This window comes from Antrostomus carolinensis, unplaced genomic scaffold (assembly GCF_000700745.2).
Source record: "Antrostomus carolinensis isolate BGI_N321 unplaced genomic scaffold, ASM70074v2 scaffold2784, whole genome shotgun sequence".
In the NCBI taxonomy this organism is placed as follows: Eukaryota; Metazoa; Chordata; class Aves; order Caprimulgiformes; family Caprimulgidae; genus Antrostomus; species Antrostomus carolinensis.
In genome coordinates, this window is record NW_010312669.1 from 148,820 (window position 1) to 160,837 (window position 12,018).

Consider the following 12,018-nt stretch of genomic DNA (forward strand, 5'->3'; position numbering starts at 1 on the left):
AGCTGAAGTTCATGACTGCCTTCAGCCAGTGACTCCGTGCCTATGTGATATGTCTTATTTTTAATGTTAGCGAATAAATTTAAGTTTTATTCAAATATTTCAGTGCAGTTGACTTCAAACAGAATTAGGTAAACTTCAGTTGGCCAGATACTTTTTTGGTTTTTTGTAGAGCAAAAGTATAGGTTATTGAGTGAAGTATGAGCTAAATTCAGAGTTGAGGGAGGATGAAGCGGTATAGGGCAAATATATTGCTTTTGTGATTAACAGATTTTCACTTCATCACCCTTGTCCTTGATTCCTTTAGCTCAAAGCTAAAACTTTTTTAGAGCCCCTCATATTTTGGCAGTTATCTGAAAGAACTTCAGGAAATAAGCTGATAAAATTTAGTTTTAGATAGATATCACCTAGATAACCACCAGCATCAGAGAGAATCATCTAAAGGTCTCTTTTTAAGACTTTCCAATAATGTGAATTCTTAGTGTCTGCCAGCATTTACTTGACTTCTTTTGTCTCTTTCAGTTTCATTGTTTCAAGATGACTTAAGCAATGCAAACTGGTATCTCATTTCATCATCTCATCATCTCATCTCATCTCAAACACTGAGTTTTAGTCAGCACCCTGATTCACTTTTCTATATCATCTGTCTCATTTGCTGTTCTCTTCTGTGCCTTTCTTCTTACCTGTCCTCTCTTCTCATGTCAAATGTTGATCTTTTTAAGGATATTAGGATTCTTCTTACGAATTCACTACCCAAATCAGCTTTTTCTCTGTATGCTGATACCTCTTGTCCATATTTTCCTGTAACTTATGTTACCTGTTTAAGGTTAATGTTAGTCGTCTTTATTTGAAAAAAAAAAAAAAATATTGAAGAGGTTTTATATGTGCTTTCTTTATAATTTAGAAACAATTTATCCTAGTCTTAGACATTTAAATATTTACATGAGACATGAGTAACCTTTCTAAATCTTGTATTATTAAAGCTTGTATGAGGCATCTAGGAATTTTTCAGTACTCCAGACAATGCATTAGCAACACCATATGTTTGGGAAAACACCTTTCTAGAGGATGTTAGAGTATGTTTAGATACTATTGTAGCTACAACCGTATTATTATAGTATATATTCATATAAATGTACTTCTGTATAGATTTACCTAAGATTATTGTAACATAGTTATTGGCTTACAATCGTTGCAAACTTACGTGATTGTAATAATCATGTGCATTCTATAGCCACTGTGTACCAAATGCCTGGACATAATATGTGTACTAATACTTTGACACTTTTGTCATTTTTAAATATCACCTTATATAATTTTCTGCAGATTTTTTTAAACACAAAAACACAAACCTGTAGCTGCTACTTTGTTCAAACTTCGATTCGGAAACTTAACAATACTTTCTCAGTTATTTTGCTAGATTCATTCCCCTGTACAATTCTAATGTGTCTGTCTTCTTGCAAAGTGAAGTGTTACAACTTGCTTGAATAGCTGTAGACATCTCCTTCTAATTCTGCAAGTGTAAATGTTAAGTATACATAAATTTCATTCAGTGTATGATAACAGCGTTGGAAAATTAGAATTTTTAATGGTAAGAGGCATGTATTGTAGGAAAATAATCTTTAAAAGTCGTATGAACTTCCCTGATTTCTGATTTGTTTTGCTTTATTTAATTTATTAAAGACACATAACTGAGCAGCTAATAAAAGACTTTATTTCTCTATCTGTTAGGTTTAAATTAACACTCCATTCTGCTTACTATCTGGCATACAAACAAATATCCATTAACTTTACTCTGAACAGTTTCAAAGGTCTGTCTTTTGCTACAGGTTGTGAGACTAGAGATTAAAGATAAACTTCAGCTGTGCCCTAGGCCATTTTATGTGAGCTCTGGAGCTCCCCAGTAATATCATAGTCCAAAACCTACATGAATTGTAAAGGGATGCTAAATTAAAATATACACTTAGGTAGGAACAGGCATCGGTATCCTTTCAGCCTTTTTCTATAACAACAACTGTCCAAATGTATTTCTGGTCTCAATTAATTGAAAAACTGTCTTTTATAGTAAGTCCTGGTGGTCCAAGCGTATTATAGGCACACTACTAGTTGTACAATAAAATGTATGCATCTGTTTTCAACCTTCCATTGACTTTTTTCACTGCACTAGAAACTTGCATTGATGTGATGTTTTATTTACAAATTCTCAACTTCTGTTTCCACAGTTTCATTTTAATTTTTACTGCAGTAAGTTGAATTATATAATGATGGTAGTAATATGGTGTGAAGATGTTTCATGCAGCCAAACTGTAACTCTTGGGTTTAACTCCAAAATAAATTGCCATCTAAATTTAGCTTCTTGAGAATGAAGAGTTGTGGGGGGTGGGAAATAATCTTAATAGTAGTTCATAAATTCAGTTTCTAAATGGAAGGTAATTGCATTTTGATTTCCAACAGTCTCATTTCATTTTTAATGTAGAATGCTGGAACCTACAAAGTTTACTAGAAGTTGTAGGAATGTTAAAAATTATTGGCAAATAACCTGGGGTTTTTAGAAATTGGCATGGCGTCAGGTCTTCAAATAACAGATAGATTAAATAGTAAACAAATTTCAGTTGATGTAAGTTAACTTTCTTACAGACCTCTATTATTTCATACCATGCCTTGGAATTTATATGCTTAAGTAAAGCTGAATTCCTGTGTCTGTGTTAGGAAAAGTGGTGTTCAGTATAGGATGTCTGGCACTGATTGATTAAAATCAGTCCAGATACAAGGCATCCTCCACTCACCGCAGAAGCGAAGTTTAGAGCTTTAAATACTCTCTAGAATTTGTGTGTGAGGCAGGCTGTGGTAATGGCAAGTCTCAGCACACAGATGGAGTTTTAGGACAAAGTCATGACTAAAGACAAATTCCACTCTTTTAAACACATATACAATTTTCTATTTTGTATACTAGACTAGTATTGGTATTTTTTTTATTTTAATATAATTGCTGGATTCCTTAGTGCTTATTTATTTCCATTTCCTCTTAAGTAAGTCTGGTTGACTAATTTAGATGTAGGCTTCTACAGTGTTGACATCTACTTCCAGTAGACGAATTCTGCCACAAATGTTTCTCAACTTCTTTTTGTAGCCTCTGAAAAGCAGATGAAGTTAGTTTGCAGAGAGTCTTCTGAAGAGCATCTCCAGCCCTTCAAGGAGAAATTAGAAGAATTCTTCCACAAAGGTAACCACATTTGAAAAAAAAAAAAAAATTAACAAATAGTGTAGTGGTTTACAAAGTTATACATAATATAAACTGCATTAAGTATCTCTTGCCTCTGAAAATTCCTGTCTGTTATGGATTATCTTTCTGATGTGCCTAATAGATGTTAAGAGCAATGGTTACACAGATCTTGGACATCACTTGTCAAAGATAATTGTTCCCTTGATCTCACTCATTTCCTATTGATTATTTCTGCTTTGTTCTTTATCATTATTTGTAGGCAAAATGAAAAAATGTTGATCAAAGACCAGATTTAGCAGAGGGAATATAAAGCTTCAAGTTTATAAAAGACTAGAATGAAAAATACCCTTCTAGTGAAAGTTCACATATATACATGAAGTAATGGCATCTTTTATCAATAGTGTGGGCTTATGAACTGACTAATCCAGATTTAAAGATTTTTGTCTTGTATGAGACAGAAATAGGCGCAAGTGATTTACCAGGATAGAGTCTGGAGACAACAGGGATCCAAGGTATAATTTGATCATCAGTTCAAGGCAGTGTAAACACAGGTTGCTGTCATTGAAAAGAACAGCCCTGCTCTCCCCTGTTTCCCAGACTATGTGTTTCTAGTCACCTGCTCCCAGATTGTAGAGGTACAGACTATTTGGGTAAACCCTTTTCCCAGGCCATGGATCTCAGTGAGTATATTTATTTGATATATTTTTATTTTAGTTGCAAGTGTATTTGGACAGTATTAAAGCTACAAATTTCTTGCCACAGAACTTGTAAACCAAAAAAATTATAATGGAAATTTTTATGTAATTTCAGGGCAGTTGTGTTGTCTTTCCGACTTATTTAATTGGAAATTTTCACTTACAGTTTAACAATGACATCAAGATTGAGATAGTACTATATATATTTCTGCAGAACCATTATGATCTCCATAATTGACCTTGCTTGACAAAGTATTGCAGCAGATCTGTGTAATTGTATATTGTACAGATTAATTGATTCATTGTACTGTATGAAGCACCCTGTTAGAGCAGCTCAGAAGTGAACAGTCTATATTCTTTCCTCACTACTGGCCAGAAATGCATCAAAACAGAGCAGTCAAAAGAACAGACTCAGGTGTAGATCTGACCATAATTCAATTTTGACCCGGACGTGCCAAGACCCTAACCAAGTGAGGTCTTCCACAATCATATCACAGATTCTGTAATTCTTATTACACCCTGGATCTCCTGAGGACTGTTGTAGTTGGTCTGGTAGGCAGCTAAGCACCACACAACTACTCAATCACTCCCCCTTGGTGGAGTGAGAAGGAGAGTTGGAAGGGTGAAAGAGAGAAAACTCATGTCTTGAGTAAAGACAATTTAATAAGGAAAGCAAAAGCTGCATGCACAAGCAAAGCAAGATAAGGAATTTATTCATTACTTCCCATCAGTTAGGCAGGTGTTCAGGCATTTCCAGAAAAGCAGGACTTCATCACACATAACCACTACTTGGGAAGGCAAACACCATAACTCTGATCTTCCTCACCATCCTCCTCCTTTCCCCAGATTTATTGCTGAACACAATGTCATATGGTATGGGTTATCCCTTTGGTCAATTTGGCCAGCTGTCCCAGTTGTGGCCCCTCCCAGCTTCTTGTGCACCCCCAGCCTACTTTCTGGAGGTCAGCGTTAGAAATAGAGAAGGCCTTGATGCTGTGCAAGCACTGTTCAGCACCAGCTAAAACACAGGGGTGCTAGCAACACTGTTTGGGTCACAAGTCCAATGCACAACACCATACAAGCTGCTATGAGGAAAGTTAACTCCACCCCAGCTAAAACCAGGAGAAGGAATAGCAAATACGTATCACCACAGTCCCAAAAAATAAATGCAACACAGTACCTGGTTTCTCCTGCAAAGCTGAGCTACCCTACTTTCTGACAAGTGGAATATGATAAAAATACCCAGTTGATCTTGGAAGAAGTTTAGTTCTGCCTTAGAGAAAATTGCAATTTAATTATCATTTCAAATAGAAAAACATATTCCTTCAAACATTTGCCCTGTTTATGCCTATCAATGTGGAAATTGAAATATATTTATCTTTGTCAGTGTAACAGGAAATTTTATCCTTATGTTTGTGAATAATGCATACATTTTTTTTTTTTTTAAAAGAGAGAGTATGTTCCTGCACAGTGTCCTGGCACAATGAGTTCTTTATACAAATTATTAAATTTATTGGGCACTTTTTAGTATTTCAGGCTTTTTGTATTCTAGAAAAAGCAAAACCACATGGATTACTTTCCTGTCTGCTTTTTTCTGATATTCTCTTGTTCTCCTTTTCCTTTATAGTATTATGTTTTATGGTATCTAATCATACACATTTAATTTTGTCTAATTTTAAACCTCTCATCTTTTGACATTTCTGTTTCATCTACCTTTTTCTGAGATGACTTGTCAGTAGGTTGTCAGATTCTATAATTATTGACCCTATTTCTCCAGTCACCTGATTGATTTGAATCTTTGTAATTGGTAGGTGGTACTTTCTATGGTATTAGGATGGAAATCCTATGAAATTCTACACTGAAGATTGGTAAAAATAACACAGAAACCTATCTTGATTTGTAGTACTAGAATAGGCATTGGAAAAACATCAGGCTCAGAGGTTCAGTTTAGATAAGTGTTTGGAAACTCAGCTGCTTCTCTGAAATTAGGAGTTAACTGATAATACTGAGCATCCGTTAAGCATCTGCTTTCAGTTTTGTTTGTTTAAAAAACAGTTGTGGCTGGTTTAAGCAAATGTAAGAAAAAATTGTCTGTTATCTTTCTGCCAGCTCACAGCAAGTATCCAAAGCTCAGATGCTTTTCTGAAACTTTTGGCTTGAAAATAAGGCTGGAACTCATAGATATTCAGGTTTTTCTCACACACCATTTCCCATCATTTCTAGTCAATGCTGAGTTGGAAATGCTGTAAGAAAAAAACCATATTGATTTGCTTAAACTGAAATGTTTACATTTCCTAATTAAAATTAATATCAATTAAATCTAATACTTGCTGTGTTGTAACAAAAAGCACTGAGAGTGTTATGGAGACTGACATTCTGAAATGCTAGAAGGGATAAACTGTACTTCTGAAGTCAGTGCTGTTTTGTATAACTGGATGTTATGTAGCCTAGTGCCTTCAACACGGAGTTAGGTGCCAGAACCTTTAGGTTCTATTCCCAGTTTAGCTACTTGACATGTGATGCTAGAATAGTTGGTTAATCTCTTTTTCAGAGTGCGCTTCACTTTTCTGGTGCACAGAATGTTAAATAATGATTCCCGCTATTTTATGTAGAGAAAGATAATCTTTGTCAAGTACTTTGTGATTCCCACATGAAAGACATTGTGTAAACTGTGTTAATTCTTCATTAGCTGTATTTGATATGACCATGCTTTTGGAAAAGGACTTAGATTATTCTCAAAGTGGAAGTAATCTTTAGTAGGTTTAATTATATTATATGCAACAAATTATATTTGTTTACTACAACATAGAGACATGCACTTACTGTATTTCTAGTGGAATTACTGTATGTTTTTTTCAGAAATATGCTCATAATGTTTTCCATTTAAGTTGCCATGATATGCAAAAAAACCTTGGAAATCATTAAATTAATGGTTGGTTTAAAATGCTCCTTAATTTATTAAATTCTTCCTCAGAATTGCTTAGAAGAAAACTTCTCTTTTGATATGAAGGTATCTCATATCAGCAGCATAGTTCATATCTCATAGCAGCATAAAAAATCAGCATAGTTAGATGCAAAATACTGTATTTTGAAAAGGAGAAAAGAAAGAGTTTAGTAACTGCAGCTATGAAGCTCACTAGAAAGGATGCTGGCCAGTAGCCGTTGGTGTTTTTCATGATATTTTTTATTCTTCTTATGCATTCTTTTGAGAATAATACAAACCAGAAAGTAAATGACATACAGGAATAGGCGACTAGCCTTAATAAATTTTATTTCTTATTTTGCTGCTTGACTCTTTCATATTGTTTGTCCATTTTAATAAATATGGAAATGCATAACAGAGATTCATGCTGGATCTTGCAAAATCTAGTCCAAAATTCCCCTTCATTGGTTCCAGGTCAGAAAGTATGTAAAAACTTTAATCTGGGCTCGATTTCCTCTCTCATATACTGGAATGTGCAAATCAGAAGTCTTTATGCTTCATAGCAGTTAGCATAGGAAGGCTGTAGCTGCCTCTCTTAATTTCTTTAATAAAGCGTCTTGATGATGAAGACTTTGCTGTTAAAGGAATTAATTTAGTTTACAGCGGAATCTGGGAAGCAAGTAGTCTGATGTCAAGACAGAACAGTTTTTGAAAATCATTAGTAGTGGAAAGCAAAGCTGTTTGGGAAAGGCACGTGATACACTGGAGTGTCCAAGGTAACAAGCAAGATGGAGAGGGAGGGATTTGTCAAATAGAGTAGATCTGTTGCAGTTAATCCCATAGTAAGAGAAATTGTCCTGTGTTTAGAATTCTAGCCTAGCACTTAGGAAACATTGGTTAAGTTCATTGTTTTGCTACAACTGCTGTATCTTATACTACATAGAAGATCAACGCAGTGCAATCATGGGACTGTACAATAGAAAAATAGAGTCATGGACCAATCTGCTAACTGGGGCATTATGTCAGGAGGTAGTGCATTTTTCAGACAGGGTGAGCAACCACATGGAAAATGTCAGTAAATCTGATTTTTACTACTGAGTGATTTCTTCTTAATAATTTTATCCAGGCTGCAGTAGCTACCTGGGCATGCATCCAGTCTATTGTGCTTTTTAACATATATCTGGTGCAGAACAGGAGCTTTGGTCCACATGTCCTCATTTGCCTGTTGGAATGCACCATAGAGGATTGTTGAGATAGTCCAGTGGGAAAGAAAAGAAGGAATAAATTATATTAAAGCTAACCCCCTTCACTTGTATGTTAACTACTTTCTGTTTTATATTATTCTTGGGAGGATTATACCAAGAAATTAAGAAACGTTATGAAAAAAACAACATCCAAGTGCACTGGACAAAATCTTTTATCAAAACTGCTACACCCTCTGACATGGGAACAGAGAGGATAAACAAAGTGCGATTCCGAAACATACTTGGCTGCCTAAAAAGGCCGAGAGAGCGCTCCTGGTCTTCTCAAGTGTGTGAAGTGATTTCACATGAATTGTTTGATCTAGGTTACTGTAACTACATAAAGAATTGTTGCTTCCTTTCTTATGCATGTCTCCATGCCTTCATGCCTCTCATCAGTTTCTCCTTCATAACTTCATTTCCAGAAAAATAATTTCTTCTGTTTAAGTAACAAATTCTCATTGCATACTCAATCTCATGATTCTGTATTTTCTTACAAATTTGTTCAGCAGCAAGAAGATGAAATACTCATTCATTATTTGGAATCACTGGGTTTTAGATCACCAAGTTCTAAGTGAAACTTTGTTGAAGTGTATTTGACTTCTTTTAACCAAACAATTGGAACCATAAATCATTTAGATCTTGATTTCAAGCTAGCATCCAGGATAATATTTTTATTATTGATGGTTTTAATTCCTAATAACCCTACTCAAACAATTTTATTATCACATTACGTATTGCCATCTTAAATTTATTGTCATCCAACTTTACTTGTTTCAATTTTCTTCCTCAACAATACATAAAATACCATCTTATAATAGCTTTCATATAAGAAATTTATGCCACAGACTTTTAACTCTGCTGCAGTTTATCTCAGCTGGCAGACTTTCAAGTTTTTGTTGATTATTTCCTAGTTGTTCCTGTGTATATAGATATTCCATTTTAAATGCTGTTCTTGTGCTGTAGGTGCTCATATGTGGTGATTTATTCTCTTCATCTAGTAGCACCTGTTGTATTAACCCAGAGAAAGCAACCTTCCTTTCTTAGTTTACAGCCCTATGTGTATTTTGAGTGTAAGAATGTGATGGTATAATTTCTTATATTACAGCAAAAAAAGTCTTTCCACTTAAAACTCTACTGCTTTTCAAACAAAGCAGTCTATGAAGTATAAAGCAGATGCTAGTATCATTCAGTAGTAGTGAATCGGAAGTCAAGAGTAGTCCAAGACCCTATTATTGGTACCGTTTTCACAATACAATAGTTTTTATTTCTCTTTTACTGTCAAGAGGACACCTTTATAAATTTTAATACAGTCAAAGATTAGGGCAAAATTTACATTGGCACTTATTTCCTTTAATAGTCTGACAACATTATAGTGTTGTTTTTAAAACAGATAGAGATTATGTTTGCAGTCCTTATTCATAGCAGTTTGGTAGAGCTTGCCTATAATGCTTTCGCAAAATACCAGAAACCTCTGAGAAATATTTAAAATTATTGCTTCTCTGTAATAAAAATATAGCTTTTCTCCCCAAGAAGGTTATTAACAAAAAGAAAGAAAAATATTCTAAAACTGCATGTGAAAGTAAGTCACGTTTGACTTCCCATTAGTGTTGTGTGCCTCTACCTTAATCTACATATCAGGTTATGGTACTTATGTTCCATTTTATTTGTCAAGCTCTTGAATGCTTTAATGCTGAATAAGTGAAGCAAGAAACTAAAGAATAATTTCTAAGAGTACTGAATTTCAGTTATGGCTGCCTTTTAAAATATGGTGTGTAAGCAACAGCAGAAGAGCAATAGCACTTAAAAGGATCTTACAGTTGCCCTGATTTTCTGTTACCTGCAATTGTGAAGCTACTTGTTTCAACCAAAAACCATACCTCTGTAAAGATAACCAGTTCTACAGGACATCAAACTCTTGTGGATTGTGTGACTATCTAGTCTGCATATCAAGTACTGCTTCTTTTGTGAATAAACTGTACAAATATGAAGACTTAACTTCAAAGCTTTATTTTCTGTTCTACTTATCATAACTCTTTTTTTCCCTTCATTTGTTTTCACTGAGATGTTTTATTATCTCTGCCACACATATGCAGTTCTCACATTAAACAGTGTGGGAGGATATTTATGTCCAATGTCAAACATGAAAAATATGTCATACTTCCTTGCAATGATAATGTTTGCTTAAAACTTTTTATCCTTCCCAGCAATGACATTACAGGCCAGGCAAAGTTTGTGTTTCGATGTGGAACGCTGTTTTATATGCCAGCAGCAGAACTACTTTAATCTTTCAAACTGTTTGTGACAGTCATAACTGTTTTCATCACTCAAAGATCATTGTATTTAAACAGATGAAAGAGTGATTTACATAAATTGGCATGATTCTACAAAGCACAGAACCTTATTGCTGTGATACTCTGAGATTGTATAGTTATACAATAGCCTCAGTCCATAAGATACCAAATAAGGTGTCTTGGAATGTGATTGCATCCATATGCCTCTAACTCGTGCAATATTGACAGTGAGCTGATTCAAAGAACAAGAATTTGCTCTGAAATGAATGTTTCCTCCTCCACTGCCATAAGGATTACCAGCATCAAAGTCCCCCAAATTGATGTTAATTAAAAGTATGACTTCTCGGGAAACTTTACATTGATTATTTTTGAGACAGATAAACATCAAATTTTTATAATCAGTTCCACTATATCATGACTTACTATAAAAATGGGAGGGTTACGCTCCCTTAGAATGTGTAATATGAATATAATTTAGAAGGACGTGCAATTAAAAATGCAATGTTGTCCTCTCTTAGAAGACAAGGAAAGAATCTCAGAGACAATGGTTCCTCCTATGTTGTTTTCAATTTGATTGTATTATACTGAATTACCGTGGCTGCTGCAAAGTCACTGGCATTTCATGATAGAGAAGGATTTCCCATTAATAGCAACTGAGTGACATAATGAATGTTAGTGTTGATACCCTTGATTTAATAGAAAAAAATCGATGTATATGATAGTTATAAAATCTATACCTAGAATTACTGGTACCTTTAGTATAACCACTATCAGCTGTGTGGAATCTTAATATTGTCTTTAAATTCTCATTGAAACCCTTGTTTTCTCTTCGATTCCACTGGATTTCTTCCAGTGCCTATATCATAGCCTTATAGGTAAATGGAACTGTGGGTTTTATATGTAGGTTTTTCACAGGGATCCTATTAGGCTGTTCTTTTAGTCCAGCTGCTTTCTTCTTTTTTATTGTATTCTTATGATTTTCCGGCATGATTTACTATTTATCTACTTATCTTCTTGTGTCATTATTCTCTGTGCTGCAGTCAACGCCACTAGCGTGCAGTTTATCTGGATTTACTCTGCTATTTACATCCTTGTCTTACCCTATTTTGCTTATATTCAAAGTCAGTGAACTAATAGAATTTAAATCCCTGTTGAAGTTTTCCTGGGCAGGAATCAGGATGCTTACTGATTAATTACTTTAGATTATGTATCCTATGAGCAAGTGCTTACACATATGGAAGATATTAATACAAGGAAAGAGCAGAGAAAGAACTGGAAAGGATTGGATAGAAGACATTAATGCACTTAGTAAATAATGAAAGGCCCAAAAACACTTGCTGTCAAAAGACTTTAATAGCTACCATCACATTGGTCACTCTCACTTTATGTTTGTCCCCTGTATTCTGTAATTTCACACCATTTTCTGTGGATTAACCTCAGAAATACCCTTCACTGCTACCATAATACAAACTGATTATGACAATAACATGCTTAATTTGATATGCATTTATGTAGAATTTCTCTGTAGACTTTCATCCTTTTGGTATGTTGATAATTTTTCACAAACATGTTTTGTAGTTGTGCAAACACATGAATGTGCTGACCTTTGAGTGTGATTGATAAAAATACTAGATGCGGAAAATTT

General features: G+C 34.6%; 1 protein-coding gene across 1 annotated transcript in view; it reads left to right on the forward strand.

Annotated features, from left to right (window-relative positions):
• The window catches only part of FMN1 (formin 1), a 143,809-nt gene that overhangs the window by 100,483 nt on the left and 31,308 nt on the right, over positions 1–12,018 (forward strand). Inside the window, exon 13 of the mRNA XM_010167059.2 lies at positions 3,128–3,220. Coding sequence (XP_010165361.1) covers positions 3,128–3,220 — 93 coding nt within the window. The remainder of the gene's footprint in view (positions 1–3,127; positions 3,221–12,018) is intronic.